A 24,886-nucleotide genomic window follows, 5' to 3' on the forward strand; every position below is an offset into this window, starting at 1 on the left:
GCTGAAGTCTATACAGAACACACAGACATCATATGACAGCAACCTAGTAAGGCTGAATTAGGCTTACTCTGTGGCACCAACTTTGCATAGAACAGTTTGCCAGCCCTAGAGATTTACTGAAAATCTCTATTCCCTCTCCTTGATATGGACCTGCATCTCAGCTGTGGAAAGATTGTTACACAAAGTCTAGCAACTCAAAAGATAATGTGGATAATCTCTTTAGCCCCTTGCTTGGGCAGGCCAGCATATTGACTAACTTGACCAGGAATTACTCTGCTTAAGGGAAAGGGGGCCATGACAAATCCCACCCTACAGTTCTATCTGTGAAATGGATATGAGAAGTGGGGCGGTGCACCTATTTTCGTCCTGGAACTTTGCACATAAAGCAGTCTGTACATAAAGGGGGAAGAGGCAGTGGTTTAAAGGGGTCTTCCAGGAAGATTACTGTTCCAGTTGTTGTCAACCAATTCCTGAGATGCAGTAGACCCCTTCCTCTTTCTGATACTGATTCAGTGGACTTACAGCTCTGTGGGTTTGAACTCCATGCTTCTACAATGTGTTACAATCTGCTCTATTCACAAAGGAGGAAAGGAAGTGGCGGAAGGAAGGAAGCGGCGGAAAGAAGGAAGTGGCGGAAGGAAGGGGCGGAAGGAAGGAAGGGGCGGAAGGAAGTGTCGGAAGGAAGGGGTGGAAGGAAGTGGCGGAAGGAAGGGGCGGAAGGAAGGAAGGGGCGGAAGGAAGGGGCGGAAGGAAGGGGCGGAAGGAAGTGGCGGAAGGAAGTGGCGGAAGGAAGTGGCGGAAGGAAGGAAGTGGCGGAAGGAAGGAAGGAAAGAAGGAAGTGGCGGAAGGAAGGAAGTGGCGGAAGGAAGGAAGTGGTGGAAGGAAGTGGCGGAAGGAAGTGGCGGAAGGAAGTGGCGGAAGGAAGTCGCGGAAGGAAGTGGCGGAAGGAAGTGGCGGAAGGAAGTGGCGGAAGGAAGTGGCGGAAGGAAGTGGCGGAAGGAAGGAAGGAAGGAAGGAAGGAAGGAAGGAAGGAAGGAAGGAAGGAAGGAAGGAAGGAAGGAAGGAAGGAAGGAAGGAAGTGGCGGAAGGAAGTGGCGGAAGGAAGTGGCGGAAGGAAGTGGCGGAAGGAAGTGGCGGAAGGAAGTGGCGGAAGGAAGGAAGGAAGGAAGGAAGGAAGGAAGGAAGGAAGGAAGGAAGGAAGGAAGGAAGGAAGGAAGGAAGGAAGGAAGGAAGGAAGGAAGTGGCGGAAGGAAGTGGCGGAAGGAAGTGGCGGAAGTGGCGGAAGTGGCGGAAGTGGCGGAAGGAAGGAAGGAAGGAAGGAAGGAAGGAAGGAAGGAAGGAAGGAAGTGGCGGAAGGAAGTAAGGAAGTGGCGGAAGGAAGGAAGGAAGGAAGGAAGTGGCGGAAGGAAGTGGCGGAAGGAAGGAAGTGGCGGAAGGAAGGAAGTGGCGGAAGGAAGGAAGGAAGTGGCGGAAGGAAGGAAGTGGCGGAAGGAAGGAAGTGGCGGAAGGAAGGAAGGAAGTGGCGGAAGGAAGGAAGGAAGTGGCGGAAGGAAGGAAGTGGCGGAAGGAAGGAAGTGGCGGAAGGAAGGAAGGAAGTGGCGGAAGGAAGGAAGGAAGTGGCGGAAGGAAGGAAGTGGCGGAAGGAAGTGGCGGAAGGAAGTGGCGGAAGGAAGTGGCGGAAGGAAGTGGCGGAAGGAAGTGGCGGAAGGAAGGAAGGAAGGAAGGAAGGAAGGAAGTGGCGGAAGGAAGTGGCGGAAGGAAGGAAGGAAGGAAGGAAGGAAGGAAGGAAGGAAGGAAGGAAGGAAGGAAGGAAGTGGCGGAAGTGGCGGAAGTGGCGGAAGGAAGGAAGGAAGGAAGGAAGGAAGGAAGGAAGGAAGGAAGGAAGGATGACAGATTAAGTAGAAACATACCACCCCTCCATGTGTCTTAATGATGTCTCATAGATCGTCTCCATCTGGCCTTCTTGGTGGTGAGGGTCCCTTGCCAAAAGCATAGTATCCAATGGATTAGCATACATTTGGGCCAAGTGGTAATGCCCAGGTGCCTCCCCTGAGGGGGGCCATGTTTGACACTGTCCCTTGAAAGACTTTGGGTCAGCTGCATCATTTTGCATCGTGAACAGTCCTCTGGCACAGGGTCACGCGAACCCTTCAGGGGGCCTTTGATGAACCTTGATGCCCCCTTAGCTCCCACTCATGTGAATGTCCCATAGATTTGATTTTCTGGGGTGGGGGACCTCACAGCTGAGCTAATCTGCACAGCAGAGGGTGCATGTTCAGTGCCTCTGACTAGAGGTTTTCACATGCACCCAAAACCCTCCTCCCCCACCCTTTAGTGGCGGATAGGAAGAATCCAAGCTTATCTGTTGCCAAGTTTCTGCAAACCTGGCAACAGATAAGCCTGGGGCCATGGCCTCCACCCTGAACCCACTGGGCTTGGCTCTTCTGTGACTGCTCTCCTAGCCTTATCCATTACTTCCCAGGCCTGAGATGCTTTAACCAATTTTCTTTTTTTTTTCACTTTTCTTCTCTCAAGTAGCCTTAGTCAGTTTAACTCACAGAGTTTCAATCAGGAGGCACATTCACTCTGGGCTTTGGTGGTGCAGCTTCATCATACAGTTTTGCCATAACAGGCAAAAAATTGTTATGACAATGTTTAAGCCATGAGTGATAACATTTCAGTCTCTGACACCATGGAAGGACTGTGCTGGCCTGTTGTAGGATCATACAAATATTCTTGTAGCATCCTCAGTGATCCTGACTGATCACTGTAGCCAGACAGAACCCACATCATGGACTAAATAAACTCAGTGGACATTTTATGGGTATTTTACAGGACTAGTCTATAGACTAAAGGAATGATATCTGTGCAAAAGTCAAAGGATGAGAAGGGAAGAAAGGATAGTTAATAAGGTTGCATTGGATAGCGTGGGGCTTGAGCATGACATAAATGGTGTGGAGTGTTAAGTGGGGGTTGTACTAAGTCTAGCCAAGATGGAGTTAATATTCTTCATAAATGCTTGCAGGATGCCATGTTTTACATTTCTGACTAGTACGATTCCGAAAGAAGACCGGTGTTTTAGGTCTTGCTGGAGAGTGTTTGCACAGTATCAAGGGACTGACTCTGACTGTGACACCAGTGAATTGATAGGCCGGTGTGCCAGGGACAGGAGGAGCACAGCCAGGCAGACGACCCAAGTGAACCAAAGAGATATTTCACATCATTTGACAGACTCAGAAACTGAAAGGGAAAGGAGGGGGATTTAGTTATGCTAGCTGTCTTTTTGCACAGGAGCTAATGGGAATCTGCCCTTTCAAGGCAGAGAGTGATTGGTTTTGCAGTAATTAACCACCTTTATGTTATTTTCTCTGTTCTTTCACTTCATCTTCACTTACTGTACAATTTCTGTCTTGACCCACAAGTTTTCTTACTTTTACTCTTCCTTGGGACTGGGGGCTTGGAAGTGAGGGAGTGTACTCAGTTAGGTAAGTTAGTTTTCCCCTTAGTTAGGGGGAGAAAGAAGAGAAAGAGAGAGAGAAAGACAGAAAGAGAATTTTTCTGTCTCTGGGAAGTGTGTACTTAGGTGCATATCCTCAGCAGTTGTCCTGTGAACCCAGAAATTGTTTTGAATCTTGGAAGATATTACTTTGTCAGAAGCATTACAGATATAATTACAATACAGATATTTTCAAAACTATCAGTGAATTTACAGATGACCCAGGGACTAAGTTTTGCAAGTTTTGTCTAATATTATCTATTACTATTTATGTAATATGCTAGTCTGTCTAATATTACAAAGTTACAGTTTCATCTCTTATCTCTTAGCTATTTCCTAAACTGTATTTCTCACAAAACCTCCTATACTTCCTTTTCCATTACTATGCCTTTAGCTAACAGAGTTTCTAAACTATTTGCAGATTTCTTTGTCTAATCTTTTCTAACATTTGCTTTTGTGTTAAACATCAACTTTTGCTTTTTGGTGACATCATACTTCTTTATGGTTTTCCAAAAAAGGTGAAAATTTCAAAACATCTGGGAGTCTTAGCATGCAGATACCCCATGAGGATCCTGTCATATCGCTAGTGCTGATCAGATGTTTCTCTCACAGTAAATAATAGTCCTAGAGACGGCCCGTGGGGAGAAGAGCTCTCAGCCTTCTGACAGCATGTCTCCTAACAGAACTGACACATGATCAAATAAATAATTCGTTTTGGAAACATCCCCATATGCATTTAGGGAGTACTTATACTGGATGTGCTGAGTTAAAATGTTGACTGTGAACATCAAAAGAAAAGAAATGCAGGTTATTGTACAGTGAAAATCATCTCAAATCAAAATTAATAACAGATTTTATTACTTAAAACAACTATACACCAGTTGGATTCTGAGTGAAGTTCTGATGCCAGATGAATAGCCCAGAAAAATTAATTTGAGTTTGGTCACGTGTGGAAGGAGGCAGTGCTCCAATAAGTTAGAATTTCGTAACATCAACCCATTTTTAAGTTTGCAATCAAACTGATAAAGCTATAGATTATTATCTGGCAATTGCATAAATAAATTTTGTCTTTTCATTGTTTTCAAGCAGTCTAAATTACAGCTTTTTTTCTTCCTTCTTGTTTTTCTTCTGTGACTTGTTTTAAACCTCTGTTTCCCTGGTTCAAAACAGTGTGAAAGCTGACCTTTAACTTAGCTTGAACTCTCTTCCCCAGGGAGTATGCCATCCACAGCCAGGAAGAGATGGTTAGAGGAAGGCTAAAATAAATGAGACACTACAGGCTCCAGAGCAGGGTTTGCATATGGACAGATTTAATAACTAGTAGAGGACCTGCTCTTGTCTGTACATACACATTTCTTTGCTAGCAGCTATTGTTGCTTGGATAATGCTGTCTTACACAATATTAAAATACCAAATTGGCTGTAGCTAACACCCAAACTCATTCATATGTCCACCACCAGGACTCTTGGAGAAAAAAATAGGAAGAGCAGGAATGAGAAGGTTTGTGGGTTGATGTAATGTTTCAGTACTATGTCTTTGGCTTCTGCAGGCTTTCTAGAAGACTAATAACATTTGGAAGTCTCCATCCATCAGTATAAATTCATTCACAAGAACATATGAACAAGCATTCTTATGTTTTCTTTAATGTTTAAACTGTTATCCAAGTTGCAGATTGAGGACAGCTGTTCTTATTTTTTCATTAGAGAAGTATATTAATCACAAGATGCTGTGATCTTGTAGCTACATATAACAGCATACTAAAGATAATAATTGAATTTAATATATACTTCAATCAATTAGGTTTGGTTATGAGTACATTATCTCCTTGGGAAGAATGAAACTTGTTAGAACAAAATCAATAGATGGAACAGAAGTGAAGAAATAGCTGCTAGAAACTGCAGATAACCACTTAGACAATTTGCTGTGCATACTTCAAGACTTTGCAGTGCTGGTCATGTCTCTTAACAACAAATGAGGTTTTATTTTATTGTAGGAATAATAATGTCCCTTTTGCCTAACTGAACTTTTCTTTTATTATGCAGCAGGTACTAGTTATGGATGAAGAACTATTTAGCCAGAAGAATCATGAAGTACAGATACTGCAGAATCAGATAAAGACATTACTACAAGAAAAGAAAGAACAACAGGAACTTTTAAAGGAGGCTCAAGAAACACAAAGATTACAGGTATTTTCCCACTGGTACATATTTATCTGCATTGAACCATCCTTCTACCATGTGAATGCATTCAACAGTCCCTCAGATTTTTTTTTTACTTATTACCAGTCAATACTGGGGACATTTTGTTTTAATTAGAGCTGTTTCACAGAATGAGTTGGGTTCTTCTAGTGGATGTATCACAGTAATATGATTTCTGGGGACTGTATATGAACCTAGCTGTGCCAGAAGCCTCTTGCATAACTAGAAGTGAACCATTCATGCTCTCCATGCTTCCTGAACCATAACACACAACCCTCTCCCCAGATTTGTATCATTGTTAAGGAGTTCCAGGACAATTAATAGATTAGGATTTGAAAGACATTGAAAGATGCTTTAGAATTGAAAAAAGACTGTATGGATCCTATAGAATGCTTGAATTGAAAAGTTATATAGAAACTTATTTTGTTATAGCTTTATTAAGAATTAGAGTATTGGCTCCTTTTGGCTTTATAAGACAGAATTCCATCCTGACGTTCTGATCATTTACTATTAGAGAAAACTGAGTGACACAATGGAAAGTGAGGTAAAGACAAAAAGGCTGCTTGCCTCTTTCCTTTTGTAGATCTTGAATTTGCTAATGAAATTACGGTGGCTAGTACATGCATAACGTGCACCTAGAATAGTTAATATTCTGCTGGTGTTGCCAGATATGCGGATTACAGATAATTTATTATATGAATTTTTAAAAGAGAAAAGCGTAAACATGGATAGCTAGTGCTCTTCTCCTTATCATACTTTTTCTCCTTTTTCCTTTTCCATTCTGATGGCTTGGGGAGAGTCAGTGCATTAAAGGTAAGTAAACCAGTCATGATATTTTTCTTCCCTCTGTCACTTTCTTTCTTTTCTGTCATTCTGGCTAAACTTTTTTTAGCCTGCACACCATAGTGTCAACTGATAGTGTGATAATGCTTATTTACATTTTGGAGGATACAAGGTAGCTGTTACAGTGTAGATAGAAGGTTCTTTCAGTATCAGAGACAGGAAGGAAGCCTGAGAGCTTTCAGGCAGCATTTTGGCGTTTAGTTCACTAAACTGCCACTTCTGTTTAAGAACGTATAATGCAAAGCAAGTGCTTCTGTCAAATATTTTACATTGTGTTCACAGGCATATGTAATTTAATGGTACATGATAGAATAAGGACTTCTAGAGTAGTAGGTATGAGGTAGGAGGTAATAAATGTTTATACACATATGTATTTATGAAATGGGTTACATTATTACACTGTGGAGCTGTATGTGCAATTGTATCAGGGATAAATAGTTTCAAGGTGGATCAGTTGGCTGTTACTTCTTCCAAAACGATAAGAAATATGATATTCATACATATATTCGATTTTCTATGACATAGGAATAATATGTATTGTATTCCAACACAATGTCAACTTGTAAAGCATTGTTTGTGTTTAGAAGGAACTTTCAACTAAGACAACAACATAAAGAATTAATAAAAATGTGTTACTCAAAGTAGAAAAATGTAGAATGTATCGTGAGCTATATTTCAACTTCTCTGTTGTTGCTAGGCCATATTCAAAAAGAATCAAAAATTATAGAGTGAGCTGATAATGGATATAATCTTGGCCTTATGGACAAATCGGTTTAGATAACATAAGTTATCTAAGTACTAAGTACTTTTGAACAATGTATGGAGAATGCTGTAGGAGAAGCAGTTAAGGTCTCCAAACTAGCATTATCAACACACCTGAGGCTGGGTGGAAGAAAAAGTAGGAAGTGAACCTGGGATCATGTACATGTTTAGTTTATTAATACAAGTAATCTTTAAAGTGGAATTGTACAAAGTGGAAGAGGAAGCCCATATACATGTTTAATTAATAAGACTCAGACCATAAGTTTAATTTGAAAATATTTGTTTAATTCTCATTTTATTTCTCCATATAAAGCAAGCATGAGCTCCTAATTATGTCATTCACTTCTCACTAGATGCCTGGATAGGCTAACGTAGCTAAACCGGGTGTGCTGAGAGAGAGAGATTTCAGGTCAGAGTCACAATTTAATAGAAAGGTTAATATAAATGTAATGATACACATTAAAACTGCCTGAGACCCACAAAGCCAGATTACAACCTGCCATCCTGTTGGCCAAGGTGGTGGTCACAGTCCTATCAAGTGGTGATTGCAGTCCTGTTGAAGTGATGGTTGCAATCAAAAGTGGTGGTCCTGTGGAAGTTCTCGGCCTTGTCTGGATCTGTCCAGGTGTGATGGGAGTTCCAAGTTCCCAGTTATGTATGGTCAGGTTCAAGGGGGAGTATTCAGCACCTCTCCCAGGATGGACAGTTGGGAATGATGTAATCCTGAAAGTCATAGGATATTTTTGGGAATCCTTGGTGGTCTAAGTTGTTACAGCTGTCCATTATGGTGGTGCTGTTGGGCCATTATGGGCCATTGGCAGAGGTGACCCCCTCAGGATGGGGGAGTAATCGGTGGGACTGTGCTGGTGTTTCCCCAGAAGGAGTCAGTACTGCAGAGTCGTTTGTGAAGAAAAAGAAACACTCCCCTTCTCAGAGGGTTTGGCTCTTCTCCCTTATCTCATTTAACACCCAGCTTGTAGCCTGAGGTGTCAGCTGGGCAACTGCTGGGCATCTACTGCAAACCCATCATTAACAGTTTGTCAGAAATGGCATAGAATACTCAATTTGGTTACACCCCACACTGGCACTCTCTCTGCAACCTAGGATACTCAGGTTGGTCTTTCTGAACAAAGATGTGTCTAAACTTTATTGGATTGGGGAGTGGGAGGGGATTCTGAGACTGATGATATGTCATAAAATTCCCAGTTTGCTGCAGAATTTGCCGGTGCCTTGCACAATAATTTAGGGTCAGCGGGTGATTTACAAGATTCATGACCTTTGTGAGGAAGTTGAGAATATGGTACAGTGCTCAGTTTTGCTTTTGCTTTATTTTTTTTCCTCATGAGATTGAGAAAATGGTGGAACAGCACATAGCCATTGATCAGCTAAAATTGAAATTAGAGAAGTTCACAGATGTGAAAGCTTTAGATTTCCCAAGTGCTTATGAAGATGGGCCAGCTGTCATGGCATTTGCTAGGAGGGGCTACGGTGTCCCAGTAACAAAAAACCTGCCTTCAGAGACAGAGATCCAAAAGGTAAGGTCTAATCAGATTTTCCCCCTTTTACTTTGTAATGATTATTGGCCAATCATTAGACGCAACATGATAATATACAATGTCTTCCTCAGATACTGATGTTTAACTTCCCACTGAAAAACTAGTTTTGTAACATTTGTTTATGCCACAATTATCCAAAATGTTTAGGCTTAAAGTTTCCACCTACAAGTGCTATGGCTGTCATGTTTTCAGCCCCCAGCTGGTTTTGTAGGGGTTTTGAGGGTTCGAGTATGAAACATTATAAAAAATGAATTTTATTCTTACCAATACGTTGAGTACATGGGATAATGAATTGCTACCAGTGACCTCTTTCACATTTGAAACGACTCCTCTAGGCTCTTGCAAAATGCTTTGTTACAAAGGTACTCAGAGTTATTATAGAAAACCTGTGTAATTGCTTACAAGCTCAGGTGGTGAAACATTTTTAAAATATGAGTAATGAATTGCTGAACTATTGCAAGTGTTTTTACCCATCACTATTTTTGTGTGCTTTTTGACAGGGGTATACCAGCCCCCCCATCTTGTCTCTGGCCCAGATAATGGCAGAATTCCATATTCGCAGGCAGATTATACTGACCAAGTTAGAAGATCAAGATAAAGTCCTTCACTGCCACCTCTCTGATCAGAGTGATGAAGAGGAAGACAATACAGGCAGTGAAGAGAAAACCTCATATAAGTAATTTTTTTGTTGTTCTTCAACTTTTGTTACAGAAAAATGTATAGCAAAGGTAGTAGTAGTGCCTAATCCTTCCATAATACTTACAGTGAACCTGTGGGACCATCTGGGCATACTGCAAAATAAGTTTAATATATGTAGGTTTAGCAAAGATTGCATAATCCTTGCTTGTGGGTCAGAATCTACCTTGAAGACCGGGAGATTGGGTGATGGTGTGTGTGGGACTGGTGTGGATGAGGAAGAAGGTAAGAATGCTTTTGTAAGTCTGAGCTTCTTCTCTGTTAAGATCATCTACTTTGCATGATGCTTAAAGAAAAAAAATCGCTGTGCATTTGCAGAGTAGCATGTTTATTGTTCTGTCATAGATGTTCCATAAACCGAACATGGACAAAAAATCATACTTCTGTGTGCTTCCTTCCTGATGTAAGTGACATGAAATGTCCAGTAGACAAGTCTGGTGTGTCCAATAAATCTGCACTACAAACCGACACAACTACAGGTATGATGGGAGTCATTAGAGCAAATCTTACTACAGTATCAGAATATGCAATAATGGCTTTAGCACATGTAATTAGTTTTCCCAGAAGAATATCCGCAATTCTTACAAATATTTTTTGGTTATAATTCAAAGTAGGCTTTCCAATTTCTGTTTTTCTTTCCCATTCTGAAACTGATGTTAGTAACCTCTAGTAATACCTACTAGCCAGAAAGGAGTTCACTTATCAAAATCTGGTCACATATAAATCTTTAGAACTGCTTCAATGAAAGAAATGGATGCTATTATTTCACCAAAAATACTGAAGTGGTTTCTGGAATATTTTCCAGACTTAGGGCCTTGAAATGCAAGTGCATAGCATCCTTTTTTTTCCCTGTTTACACACATGGCAGGGTAGAATACCCTGCTCTCTTTTCTCCTTTTGATTCTTGTACTTTATATGGAAGAACTGCACACAGTCGATATTGCAGAGCACTACCTTTTGAATACAGCATCTATTCCAGATTTTATAACTCTATTTTGCTTTGTTTTTTTCAAGGTGAAGAGATTGACAGCCTCCAGAAAATCCATGTTTTTAACATGCAGAAGTTAAAGAATTCAGAGTTGAGACTTGCTAAGGCTGAGCAAAAAATAAGAGAACTTGCACTTAATATCAAAAGGAAAGAGGAACTTATTAAGGAGTTAGTAAGAACAGGTAACTGTCTACTGTAGGAATACTGGATACTGTAGGGAATTAAGATGTTCTGAAACAAAGGAAGAGACATTGAAAACCTAAAGTCCTGTATGTCTTAGTTTTTATATAATTATCTTAAAAATACTTTTAACAACCTAAAAATCCATGGATTTTGCTAATTACTTGCTGTAATCACTGAAAATTTTGATTACAGCCTACTCTACTATGAAGATTGATTGTTAAATATTTTTTGTGCTTTGTTGATTATCACTTTTATCCAACAGTAGTGTAATTTTTAATGTATGGTCAGTGCTATCTCTTTGTAGATGCGTATTTGTGACATAGTATCTGGGATTGGAGAAAAGATACATCTTTGTATCTTCTATGTTCTATAACAGTAGAGAAATGGGAGTCAGAAGTGGAAAAGGAAAAAAATCAGTGGCCCTGGTAGCATACATCCCTTACACATCTGTCCTGATAGAGAAACTAGCCTTGTGATGACAGGAAGGATCTCTTTCCTCAGCCCCTTCAATCACACTCTTCTCTTTTGTTTACCTTCTCTTGAGGTGGTCTGAGAAAGGTTCTGTGCCATCCCAGATTGCCCAAATGGGACAAGTCACAGAGTAGAAACACAATCCAAGATCATATACTAATTATTAAGCTGAAAGTTGAGTAAAAAATTTATGGCATATTCTTCTGGGGGAAAAAAAACCAAACAAAATTATGAAATACAGGATAGCCATTTTGCCATAATCTACAGTAGGCATAAGAATTTAACTCTGGGACTCAGATGGCACTTTATTTGGTGGCATGAGGTGACTCATGAAATGTTCAGATTTAGGACTCTCTTTATCTCCATTTCAGAGTTAGAAAGGAACTGCAGGTTCCTTTAGTGTTGGAAAATGTATCAGAAATTACTCCCTTAGCCAGAACAAAGTAAGTAATATTTCCACTCCAGAAGTATTACATTTCAACTGATTATCATGTTTGTTTTAAACTATTTGTATATGCTGTCTTTAAGGTAAGGATGCTCAGTCTGTAAGCAGGCAGTATTCTTTGAAGATAAGTATACTGGAGCAAGAAATTGAGCAGGCCAAAAGAGAACTGGCTGAAGCACAAAAGCAGCTTCAGGAGCTGGACAGTAAAGAGCTGAGAGATATTCCTGAGAAAGTCATGTTACTGAAAGAGTGCCAGAAGAAGATGGAGGCAGCTAAGTTGAAAGTGCAGGTATTTCTGATCTGATTATTATGATTTGCAAATCTCTATCTCACTGTGTGAACCTTAACACTCTGTTTGTAAAATTTTTACCTGTTTTACATGCTGGAAGCTGGGTAAATTGAAGTAGCTAGTGAGAAACTTAATACTATTACACTCAAAATGCTGGTTAACATCTACTTGGTTAGAAACATGAAATACCTTCTTGGTATGTAAGACACTAAGAAAGTATTGAGAGATATGAGATTTCCATACATCATTGTATATAGTCCAATAGAGGAATTTATCCAAGAGAGGGTATTATAAATCTATTACTTGCCTTAAATAAAATCAATGTTTTATGGAAATACTATATAAATTGTAGGTCTGAGCAAATCCCTGTGATGCCTTGCAAGATCAGGCCCACGCAGGCATATTTGTTTGACACTGACCTTCTGTTTTTAAGTTCTGTTGTATCTAAGTTAGTATTCTATATAGGATCAGCTTAGGTGCTCTGTGCCTCTCAATCCTAGAATGACAGGTCAGAAAATTCCATACAGAAAGAGGGAGTTTGCTTATTGACTTGAGCTCAGGACCAGCATTCTGACCACCACCATTCTGGCACCAGCATTCTGACACCATTGTGTCTCTGCAAATTTTCCAGAACTGTGGTGTCTGCTAGATTTTAGTACTTTTACTGTATTGCCAAGCATAAACTGTACCTTTTCATGTTTAATTCAGCCTGTGCCAACTCCACCAGATAGCTCAAAACTACAGTAATAACAAGTGATTGTTTGGGCAGAAGTTACTAAATCTTGGTTACCCTAAGAATTCAGTGAAATAAAGAATGAAGCTGAGTCATATTTCAGTTACAAGTTTTCCTGCTCTTAAGCTGAAATTTTGACATGAACATTCAGACCTTACAGAAGAAGCAGCAAGATACCAAGAATTTGGCTTCATTATCTAACCAAAGTGAGAGAGAAGCAAGAGACCTTGAGCAGAAAGTGGCTCAGATGAAGCATCAGCAATCCCAGATGCAAAAGAGACTGTGTGAGGAGAGTGAAAAGAAGAAGCAACTGGAAGCGGAGCTTCAGCAGGACCAGCAACAAATTCAAGTAGGATTCTTCCTGTTTCCCTATGACAAAGATTAGGATGAATAATTTTTGCTCCTGCTTCCCCAATAAACTAGACTACCAGGCTTTCCCTTATTTTCAATAATGCCTTAATGAATTTCTTGATAAATGCACCAAAGAAATTGTCTATAAACAATTCACATTAATCTCCGTTTTGCCTTTCTCTTTTAGTTTTTTTTTTCCTCATTTTATTACCTGGTGTCTAGTTCTGAATTGCAATTTTATAAATAAATTTAGAGTCAGTATTTCAGATTATATCTTGGGGAGACTGTCACATGAAATGTATTTGACTGTCTGATGTAGGAAGAATGGTGCTTTTTGTTTGTTCAAAGGAACTTCAGCTTAAGATGGAGCAACAGCAGAAGATCCTCAAAATTAAGGATAAAGAAATTGCTGTTTTTAAAAAGAAGAAAAAAAACTCAGTGGGAGCTCCACAGAAACTACAGGTAGTTAATCTATTCCAAATATGTGTGACCCCTGAAATAAAAAAATCTTTCTTCATCTCTAGTCATCTATTTTTGTAAACCATTTGTATGAAGAGTATTCCATCATAGTTTTGTCTTTTTTTTTTCTCTCTAGCAAAAATTGGGAGTAGAGCCTAGTGGCTCTTGTACTGTACTCTTTTTGAATGAAAGAAAGGAGTGCCTTTAGTGTCTTCTCTTTTTTTTCCCCTATAATTTGTCAAAAATACTGATTCAGAAACCTGTGAATTCAGGAGATTTGGTTATCCAGCAGGTTTGAGGGTGACCTTGATGTGTTGGGTTTTAATTGTTCTGTGCATTGTTCAGGTGTTTTATTTTGTTTGGTTTCTACTCTGACATAAATTACAGTGGTTTCTGGTTTTGATTGTTGATAACAGGGTTAGAAAAGTATGTATCCTATGTAGCAGTGCCACCTACATTATTTCAGATGTGGACACTGAAATATGAATTACCTTAAGTCTTTAAAGGTGAAAAGAAATTTTAAAAGTTAAATAAAAGAAACTTTTTATGCCTTAACAGGAATATATCCTCTGATAAACTCTGGCTTCAGAATAAATTTATAATGGACCATGCTTGCAGGTCAACAAGAAGCTGGGTTTGGGCCATTAAAATGCAATGAGGATGGGCTAGCTGAATTTTCATGGTACCATCTAAACCTAGTTGCTGTGCTTGGGTAGATGACATCTATTTATGTAAATAGTTTAGAAAATATATTCTTTAGAAAAGATACAGCATCTGATACAAGCATGTTTATATGAGATGTAGCAACATAATATTGCTGAGGCCTCTTTTAAATCAGTCCAGTTTCTGTATTATTCTGAGTAAGGATTCTGTGGCAGAATTAATACTGACATTAGAAATGTTAATGTCTTCTACAGTTTTATCAGTAATTCTGAAGAAAGATACAGCATAAACATAACATTCTGAGTCAAAATATCCTGGTTAATACTTTCTGGATCTCTCTTGAAACTTTAGAAATTAGAAGAGCAGAAGAAGTGGCTGGATGAAGAAATGGAAAGAATTCTTCAACAGCACCAACAGTTAGCAGAACTAGAAGAAGATTTAAAGAAAAGAGAAGCCATTGTAGCAAAAAAAGAAGCATATATGCAAGAGAAAAGCTACCTGGAAATCAAGAAACTGAGATCTAGCCAGGTGATTCAAGAAAAAAACCCACAAAACTCACCACAGTCATAAGTTAGTCATAAGGCTAACTCAAAGACTGGTGGTGGGCGAGGGCAGATAAGATAGCAGAGGGGGCTCAAGGGACCTCCTGTGTCTATACCACTGTGATGCAGGTATTATGTAGCTTGACCAATTGACATTTAAATTGTAATTAACACAGACAATCATTTTAATTCACTTTTTCCCCCCAAAATTGCAACAATGAAACAAACCCCAAAACCAAACAATTCTGAACTGTGGAATTGTTATTGATGATAACATAATATATTTAATATAATTAATATAATTTAATATTATTTTAATATTAATAATATTAATATATTTAATATAAAATAATATTGAATATATTAAATTATATTATAGGATTTTTTATCTATTATTTATGAATATGACCAAATCTTTCTGCTTTCTAGAGAAAACAGCAGGGAAATGTCTTGCAATATTTACTTTTCAGCAGAAAGAGTGAATGCAAAGTATCATTGTCACATATAAAGACTAGTGCCTTTAATTTTTATTATGTAGAAAACTACATGTTGAACTTTTTTTTTAATGATATCTGTCCACTCAAAGTAAATGAGGTCCCATTACAAAAAACAAGCAATTTTTTCGAGTCAGAATGTGACAGTGTCATTTACTTTTTTCTTACTGGAAAGAAATATCTCATTTTTATATCTGTGGTTGTTGTGGTTTTTTTTAGGCTTTGAACAAAGATAGTATGAAATTGTCTACCCGCTTAAGTATTCTGGATCAGGAGCTGTGTGATAAAAGTATGCAGCTTCAGGGCAGCACCACTGACAAGTCAGACATTTTGGAAAAAATTCAGGCTCTCCAAATGGAAAGGGATCAGCTGCTCAGAAGGAGAAATAGTATGGATGAGAAACTGAAAGATGGTAAACTGTTGTCAACTGAAGTAAGTAAGCACCTCTGAGATAAATACAGGTTTAAGTATTGTTTGATAATAAAGAATTCCAGTCAGAACCTAAAATGTCTCCAGATATCAGGTAAGCTAGAAATAAGGAGCAGAAGTTAGACACTTTTGTAAATAGCAATTTTAGTAGAGGTGCTATGATAGCACCAATTATGTACTGGTGAATGAAGTTTAAGATCAGAGGAACGTAAGTCAGATTGTATCTTGCCAAACTCTATTGGTCTAAGAGTCATATAATGAGAAGTAAGGGAAACAGAAGTTAATCAGTTTATCACAGGGAGGTATTTTAATGTCAGGATACAGAACAAGCGAGGTATTCACATAGTCATGCCCCTTGATTTTTTTCATAGAATCTTGTGAAAAAAGCAAACTTTACCTGAAGGACTACATAGTCCTACAGTGAAAATAAGTCATATTACCTGGATGGCCCATTACTTGGAGTTGATCAGTATCATTATGTTGAACATAAAATAAATTCATATAAAAGGAACTGATTACTTTTAGGTCTTGAGAAGCCATATGAGACTATGGCTGAGTGATACTGCTCTGGAAGGATCCCTATATGTCTCACTCATCAAAGTCTACTGTGCTTCAGGCCAGGCGTTTCTGCCACTTCCATACACAAATCATGGTCACCAAACTCTTTACTGATTGACTGATTAATTCATTAATATAACAGAAAATTAGTACATAAAAAAAATAAAATAGCAGAAGTCAAACTGTGGTGAGGATGAAGGAAGGATTAAAAGAGAAACATGACTTCTAGTTTTGTGATGAGCCAATTGATCAACCTCTGTGTTGTGACAGGAAAAGACAAAAGTTCTAGATTTGCACTCTACATCTTGTTTTCCTCTCCGCTGTCTGTGCTACAACTAGCTCATCTTACCATAAAGTTTAGGTTCACTCTTGAGAATGAAGTTAAAGATGTCTTGAAAGATTAATTCTGAGCTTTCTTTTAGTAAAGATCTCACTCATGTGTTCCTCTGTAGGAAGAACATATTCTTTTCCAGCTAGAAGAAGGAATTGAAGCCCTTGTAGCTGCAATTGATTACAAGAATGAAAGTATTCATAATCGCCAGCACTTACTTTGGTCATCTTCTCAGAATCTTTCACAGAGCAAGCATAATGTAATAGGAAAACTAGTTTCCCTGTCTGCTGCGGAACTCAGAGCTATCATCATCAGTTATTTCAACAAGGTTTGTTTTGGCTAATGAATACTATTTTATCCCACTTTCTATTACTATTCTAGATATTGAGATGGTGGCAGGAAATAAAAATAAATTTAAGAAGCTTAAGCTTTTGGTTAATATATCTTCAGGTTACATAGATCTGTGATTAAATTGTTTTTAATTTTTATGTTAACTTAAATAGGATACTTGTGGGTTAACTTTGTACATCTTGTTTTAATAGATTAGCTAGAAACGTGCTACAAATCTGGAAATTACCTTGCCTTTTTCCAGTGCTCTGTGTTGCCAACTTAAGGAGAAACAACGTGTTTAAATAATGGTCTTGTATTCAAATTCTTCCTGAATGCAGAATTTCAGAAAGCTTCATAAAGCTCAGGCTGCTATTGTTATTGTGTTTTTCCTAAATCTGGTTGTGTTGGGTTAACACAGCCTGGCTTTTAGAGGGGGCAGAAGCCACAGAAGCAGCTTCTGGGAGAGAAAGCTGCTCGAAACTTCTGCTATGTTCAGCAGAGCCAGTCTCTGAAGGCTCTGACAATGGACATGTTGCTGGCCCAATTAGAGAAGTTGGTGATGCCTCTGTGATGACATATTTAAGAAGGAAAAAAAATGCACATAGTTCTTCTTTTCTGAGGGCTGGGGGCGTGCCGGGGTGGCTATGTGGCTGCTGTGGCCGTGTGGCCGCTGCCACCTCAGTTTGGCCAGCGGTGAACTGTGCCTGCCTGGCCACTTCTACTCTGCTGTGCCACCGACAGAAAGGCAGGGGCAGCAGCAGCAGCTTCTCTTTCCCACACAGCCACAGCTATCTTGGCACAGTCCACAGGGAACTGTGCCTGCCTGGCTGCTTTCAGTCAGCTGTGCTGTGTGCAGAAGGGCAGGGACAGCGGTAGTGGCGTCTCCTTGCTGGCGCCTCACATCAAGAGAGGAGCTGAAGGGTGCCAGCACCACAGTGGCTGGCATTGCCCATGTGGCCAACAGTGACGGGCATGGTGAGCACTTCCCCAATACTGAGCCAAGACGAGATCAGCCTTTTAGCACTGCAAAATCCCATAAGAACTTTTCAATGGGTAGAACTTGAGACCAAACAAACCTGCAGACAACAATTTTCTTCTGAGTCAGATAAATGGAGGTGAAGACACATGAGGAGAACAACATGGTGACACTAAGGTCAGTGGAAAACCTCCTCCAGGAAGAGGAGGTGCTCCAAACATCAGAGCTGAGATTTTTCTACAAGCTGTGGTGAGGACTATAATACAACAAACTTTCCCAGTATTCCATGAAGTGCATAGGGGGATGCAGAGATCCACTCACAGCCCATGAGAAAAGGTGCTCATGCTGGAGTAAGTAGATGCTGAAAAGCTGTAATTTAGTTGGAAACTTGAACAGAGAGAGAGGATAGAGAAAGAGAGCCCTTGCTTTCAAGCTAGAACAGTTTATCCTTAAAAGACTATACCCCATGAACTAAAATGACCCACACCATGCAGTTTTGGGAAGGCTGCATTAACCATGGGAGGGACTCATGTTACAGCAGGTCAGGTGGGACTGCTACTCGTGAAAATTAGAACCACACTAGAAAATCTCACAGAGAATTGTCTCCCGTGGGAAGGACCCTACCGCATAGTAAAAGAAAATCTTCTCCCTAAGTGAACTGAAAAAACATTTCAAGTGAAAAAACTGAGCAGAACTCTCACAGCCTGTCTCTCTGTGCTGTCAGTGGGAAGAAAGGAGGGGCTGGAGGGGGAGAAAAACAGTGTACTAAAACTTTTATTTTAGTTCTCATTATCCTCTTTTAATTCTGTTAATACATTTTTCATTATACCATTTAAATTTGAGACTGTTTTGCCCTTCAAGTGTTTTCTCCTGGTCCTTAACTCATAAGCCCTTTAGTTTTTCTTTCCTCCTCCTTTGCTAAACTGTAGCAGGGAAAAATGAGTGAACAGTTTTTTGTGAGTGCCCAGCTTTTAGGCACATCAAACCACAACACCAGTGAAAACTGATACTTTGCAGTGTGTGCAGCTATGTGCTTAGGAATCATACTGACATCTGGAAGCATAAATATTAAATGCATTATGATATGGTGTCTTTGTGACCTTGGGTGAACCTTTGGTAATTTTGTAAAAAAGTTGTCTGTGGGATGCAAGTTGGAAGTCTGGAGAGCAATATTCTTTCAGATTAAATTTTGCATAGGATATTAAAAAACTCCACTAGTCAATGTGATCAAAATGTATGCATTTTAGTTCTGAAGAGTCAACCTGTAGCAGTGGCAAGTCTATTTCCAGTATAAGCTTAATTACTTGTAGAGATCCAGAGCTATTGTATGTTTTAATCTATTAGGCTGAAGGGTAAAAGATTTTCTTAAAACCTCTTGATAAATCAAAATAAGTGTGTTTCTTTCTAAGATTGTTGGCCTGCGTGAGTCTGAACGAAAATTACAAGTGCAGATTGAAGAACAGGAAATGAAGTCCATACACCAGAAAAACATGATGCGTGAATTAGAATCTGCACTTGAACACATCAAGTTGCAGTGTGACAGGCAGCTGACTCACCAGCGCCAAGAACATGAGAAAAAAATACAGTTTATACTGAATAATTTCAAAGGTATTTTTTTTGGGGTGGGGATTATACACGAAGTATTTTCTTTGGTCATTAACAGAGAAGTATTGTATTCCAGCTAAAAAAACGAATAAGGTTCAGAGATATATTTTGGCTGTCACTAATTCTATTGCTATGTAAGATGTCAAGGATAGACACATGATGTCCATATGAATGCAAAACAGATTATTTTTTTAAAGCAGTATCAGAATTGTTCTATTTTCATATTGAATTTGCTGATATTGAAAAGTCATAAGATACTGGTTCTGTTGATCTTGATCTTCTAAATACTATTACAACTAAAAGGTGGGATTGGCACAGCCTTTTTCATCTTATTTCATATTAGTTAAAACATGCACATTGCAAGCAAAATGCCATCAAGATACTCTGCCTAGTTGGACATCTTGATTTTTGACACAGAGACTTGGTCCTTAAACTGATTTTATTTCTCGTAGAACAAAATAGTGAAGGTATTGCAGAAACCCTGAAAGGGTATGAAGTAAAAATCCAGCAACTGGAAAAAGATTTATTTTTCTATAAGAAAACCAGCAGAGAGCTGAAGAAGAAATTGAAGGGCCTTCTTGGAGAGTCATCTGAATAATTATTGTCATCCAGTAAATGTAAGCATATTATCTGATGTTTATGCGATTGTCAGTAGACTGTTTGAAGAGTGGTGAACACACAGAACTATGTCAGATAGCTGTAAAACATCATATTTTTACTGTATTGACTATTCTTCAGGAATATATTCTACCTCTACTGCTGTTTCAAGTGAGAGACATTTGTTTATAGCTGTAGCTGTAGCAGTGGTGTGCCAACGGTTTAAATTCTTGTTCTGCTTTCTCCAGATTCTAACAACTTCAGCATCTACAATGTCAAACTGTTATGGTTAAGGCAAAGGAATTTTGTTCTCTGAAAGCCTCTGAAATCTATTGTTGCTAACCACTTTGCTATATGCCATGCATTTGATTTCTTAAAAGTTTCTGGGAGGTTGTGAATGTAAAGTGCCACACTTCCAGTTACTAACTTATTTTAGCTACTTACATACTAAAGCTGAAAGAGCATTTATACATTTGAAGGGGAAAAAGAAGTGGTCTCTCTTACGACTCTGTGCTTTGACATAAAAAAACCCCAACCAACTGAACAAAAAAAACAACAACAACCAACTGTTAGTATAAGTTTTTAATTGTTTCATGTCCTTCTTGCCAGAATCCAGATGTACAACAAAGCTATTCATGTGGAGGAGAAAAGAAGGTTCCGTTTCATCACTGTTTCTGTTGTCTCATACCTCTCAATGCCACCACAGTACCTCACATACCCAATATAGCCTTCTTGGCCTGTTGGTGTTTCTTTTTAAGGCTCAGCAAGACTGGTTCAACCTCCCAATGGATGCTTCTGTTTCTTTCCACTCAGTGCCATGCCTTCCTACAGAGAGATGCTGATCTCACACCTCTACTCCCAGAGTGAATTAGGGCTCGGCCCTTTCCCTCTAGGCAAGATAATGAGCCTGCACATTCATTACTATAAAGTACACCATCAAACTGTGAACATGAAGATTCCAGAGACTGGATAATAAAAGAGGATGGGAAAGACTATTCTGTGTCTAGTATACACAGAAGCATGTGGTTTAGGATATGTATCTATGTGGGCAAACACTTGTCCTTGGCAAATTGTAGCAGTGGGAAGAAGGGAGAAGGTCCCTGTAAACTTCCAACTTTTTTCCAATGCATATATTTGCAAATTTTATAAGAGGTACTCCACATCTAGTTATTTTTCTTTTTAATACATTATGAAACATGTTGCTCTACAATGCAATAAAACCATAATTTGTTACTGGGCTTTAGAAATAATAAAATCCCTGTTTGTATATTGCAGTCATATTTGTTCAATGTCTTTTTTGTGTTGTACTAGTATAGTTGCTGACTGTTTTCCAATATATTAATAATTTCATATTTGTCATGGTTCAGTTGTTTTTAGACTGCCTACTAGGATACATGACAAGTTAGAATGGTGAGCCTTGTATTAGCAGCACCTGCTCAGATGAGATTAATGGCAAGTACCTCCTATGTTCTTGTAGATGGCGAACATTTTTAATAGAAAGGGCTGATATGTGAGGTGCTGATAACTTTCTACCATGTGCATGCAGGAAAACCATGTTGCCTACCTATGACAGGCACTCAGAGAAGTTGTAACTTTTAGTTATTTATCTGCTGATAATTTCATTTTAGATAACAGTATTGGTGTTGTTATCCAGTCAAGAGGAAGCAGAAGTTACTTCTGATGAATTCAAGTGAAAACAGCTGTTAACAAAGTTCATGTCTTTACTAACTACAAGTAAAAGTACTTTTTGAAGTATCAGAAAATTCCCACTCTGTCAGTCTGCTCAGTATACTTTAAGCAATGAATATAAATAGTAATAAAATAATTTAAAATAATTCTATACTGCTTTACTAGATTTTGTTTCAGTGCCAATTCCTCGTGGAAATTTTTTGGGTTTTGCTTTAGATACTATCTAGACAATGGTAACACAGACTGAAAACAGGGAGGGAAGGCAATTTTCCTTAGCCACTGTAGTGGCAAAGGTGGCTATTCGCTGTGGTGAATAGTAGTACTGTGTAATTATTAACAAGCAAATATTTTCTTCTGGGTGGTGAATCAGATTTCCAATTTCAGTTATATGTAATAGGAAAAAATACAGCAAAGTTCAGATCTGTATTCTTGTTATACTGCAGCTTTGAAGGAACTTCTCTTAAACCTGAGAAAATTCTGATTTTTTTTTAACTGCTTCAGTATCGAACTTAATGTACAGAAATATTCCCAACAATATGTAGCTCTTAAATGCAAGAAAATCTGAATAGGATTTAGGAAAACAAATAGGTTGGAAATAGGTTTTGGATAACAATACATTTTGGATGCCCCATTCATGGAAGTGTTCAGTGTCAGGTTGAACAGGGCTTTGAGCACCCTGACCTTAGTGAAAGACGTCCCTGCCCTTGGCATTGGACTGCCAAGATGGTACGTAACAGACTGAGATTTGAAAGGTCCCTTCTGACCCAAAGCATTCCGTGATTCTAAAATTTTATGGTCTGTGTCTTGTTTATACCTACATGACTTTCAGCTGGAAAATGCAGATCCCAACATGTGCAACTACCACAGAAAAAGCTCTTCTATGCCTGTTAAGTGTTAAGGAAAGTGCCATTCTCCAGAGCCAGCCTAGTAATAAACAATTCCTCTGATACTACAAACACAAATCTCAAGCATTTATTTTGTCCCATGGTAACTCTCAATGCAATATAGCTATAAAAATGCAGAACTGTTTTTGTGTTTGTGCAGCACTCAATGTGGTACTAAATCCTGGGATCTTACTTAGTGATAGTTGCTGAAGTTTAACATTACAGAATGTTAAACTATGAGTAGGAGCCGGCTGATTAGAAGATTAGGTTAGAAAACCTCTGTCAGTTACCTGGGAAAAATGCAGAGAACACAGAGGGAAAGAACCAGAGAAGAGACCTAAGAGTAGACAAAGCAAAATACCTATAAGTCTAAAGAAGACTTTTTTCCCCACACACGGTAGCACTAAGCCTTTTCCAAGTAAAGTATGTGTGAAGAGAGCACTTTGGTGGGCAGCAGGAGATGAAAGTGGGACGAAATTCTTTACTAATAAAGTACCATGAACCTGTAAAGCTGTTACAACTTATTACTGACTTCTGAAAACTAGTTTCATGAAGACGCTAACAGTGAAATAAGACTTTTCAAATAAATGAGACAGTGTAACTAACGGTCCATATTTATTCAGATTTCATAATAATGCTGAAAGTCGTATTGTAGACCCACCAATTTGTTTGTCCTACCTTTGTTTGTGTGTTGTTTCTTTGTTTTCTGGCCAACTCTTTGAAAATAATTTTCAAATACAGTATCTTTGTATTTGATGGTACTGATGCCACTGTTCAAAACTGTGGACCCTGTGACCACACAGGATAAAGTGTGCGTAATTATATCCTGACAGACAGAACACTACTGGGTGGAATGAAGTAATCTGGCTCGCTACAGTCTGATTCAAAGTAAAGCCCCTTCATTTGGAGAGGTGCTATAGTTTCCGTTATCTCCGGCACTACAGAAAATACTTACAAAGATTACAAGAACATGACTTTTATTTAATCAAATCAGTGGTGCCTGTAACTTGGAGATGTGACTTCTTTTCCAACATGTTTGTATTTGTAACAAATTTTGAATTCGGAAATCTGGGATATTTATCTTTCCACAAAAACTAATTAGTCTGTTTCAAGGTACCATTAAATTGCTAGATAATTTTTAGAGAGAGTAATTTGATTATTCTATATTATAAAATAGAAGTCAAAATCCAAAAGACTGATTACCTGCTATTCTATAAATTTGTCTTCCTTTAAGTTTTAATTTGTCCACCTATCCCTATTTGACAGATTTAGTTTGATGTTCTTTTTCTTTCAGGGCATTTATTTAAAGCTTTGCCCACCCCCCTGCCCTGTCATCCCCCATTGTAGAACTAACTTGTGTTGTTTCTTGTGCTATTGAGTTTGACATACTTAAAAGTTAGTTTGTATTATGCTTACTGATTAACAGAGTTCTATTTAAATGAAACCAAAATTGAATGCTACAAGTGCCTGTTGATACCATCATAAAAAAGTCCATACAAACCAGTTTTTAAGTGTTAAAGAAACACATATGTTTCTAACTTGGATAATGCTGAATACAGTTCTTATGCAACACAACTCCTTTCCCAACTCCCTACTTGCTGTATTAGCCTGTCTAGTATAGAATTAGTCTTAATTACACAGAAATTCTTCAATCAGCTGATTTTTTCCTCTTCTGTGTTGTTCTTACTCTTAAATTCTTTCTATGTCTCTTGGGGGACAAAAAAAGCATCTTCTCATATCTAGTTCCTTTTACATTTGTAATGACTGAATGTTCACAAAGACAAAGCTTTTCTTTCTTTTTTTTTTTTCTGTTGCACTTTGTTTCAGGAAGGATACGCCTCTTATGCTTTCTTTGGAAAATTCAGCAATTGTTTCAATATTATTTCTCACAATGAGTCACTTTAGAATGTCACTGTATGTAAACTGGCAATAGACAGCTTGGTTATTATTTTGATTTCCTGTACAAATGTTCAACACTATTTTGTATCTGTTCTAGTTACTTTGAAATAAGCTGTAAATTGTGTCACAACACACTAAAACCTTTCTTTTTCAAAAAGTTTAACTAAAAAAAATAAATAAATAAATCTAACCCTCATAACTAAGGGTGAGGTGAGAAAGCCGGAATAAAGATGAAGAGCAAAAGACTCTCATTTGCTGAACACTGAGTTCTGACTGCACAGATTCAGTGCTACCTTTAAATACGCAGTTAAAGTTCTGAAATGACAGGAACTTTCCCAGTGAAACAGAAAGTTCCACATAACAGAGTCTAGGGAGACAAGGAGGCTTGTTGGAAAGACCAAAGCACAGTGTACATATAG

At 38.6% G+C, this 24,886-nt stretch overlaps 1 protein-coding gene across 1 annotated transcript in view; it reads left to right on the forward strand.

Annotated features, from left to right (window-relative positions):
* KIF27 (kinesin family member 27) overlaps nucleotides 1-21,248 on the forward strand; it is a 30,003-nt gene extending 8,755 nt beyond the window's left edge. Inside the window, exons 5-18 of the mRNA XM_058823842.1 lie at nucleotides 5,539-5,682; nucleotides 8,646-8,834; nucleotides 9,356-9,531; nucleotides 9,897-10,030; nucleotides 10,566-10,721; nucleotides 11,722-11,927; nucleotides 12,812-13,009; nucleotides 13,360-13,473; nucleotides 14,485-14,661; nucleotides 15,389-15,601; nucleotides 16,609-16,815; nucleotides 19,203-19,401; nucleotides 19,851-20,015; nucleotides 20,605-21,248. Coding sequence (XP_058679825.1) covers nucleotides 5,539-5,682; nucleotides 8,646-8,834; nucleotides 9,356-9,531; nucleotides 9,897-10,030; nucleotides 10,566-10,721; nucleotides 11,722-11,927; nucleotides 12,812-13,009; nucleotides 13,360-13,473; nucleotides 14,485-14,661; nucleotides 15,389-15,601; nucleotides 16,609-16,815; nucleotides 19,203-19,401; nucleotides 19,851-19,996 — 2,259 coding nt within the window. The 3' untranslated portion in view covers nucleotides 19,997-20,015; nucleotides 20,605-21,248. The remainder of the gene's footprint in view (nucleotides 1-5,538; nucleotides 5,683-8,645; nucleotides 8,835-9,355; nucleotides 9,532-9,896; nucleotides 10,031-10,565; nucleotides 10,722-11,721; nucleotides 11,928-12,811; nucleotides 13,010-13,359; nucleotides 13,474-14,484; nucleotides 14,662-15,388; nucleotides 15,602-16,608; nucleotides 16,816-19,202; nucleotides 19,402-19,850; nucleotides 20,016-20,604) is intronic.
* Nucleotides 21,249-24,886: the final 3,638 nt, after the last annotated feature.

Source organism: Ammospiza caudacuta, chromosome Z (genome assembly GCF_027887145.1).
Source record: "Ammospiza caudacuta isolate bAmmCau1 chromosome Z, bAmmCau1.pri, whole genome shotgun sequence".
In the NCBI taxonomy this organism is placed as follows: Eukaryota; Metazoa; Chordata; class Aves; order Passeriformes; family Passerellidae; genus Ammospiza; species Ammospiza caudacuta.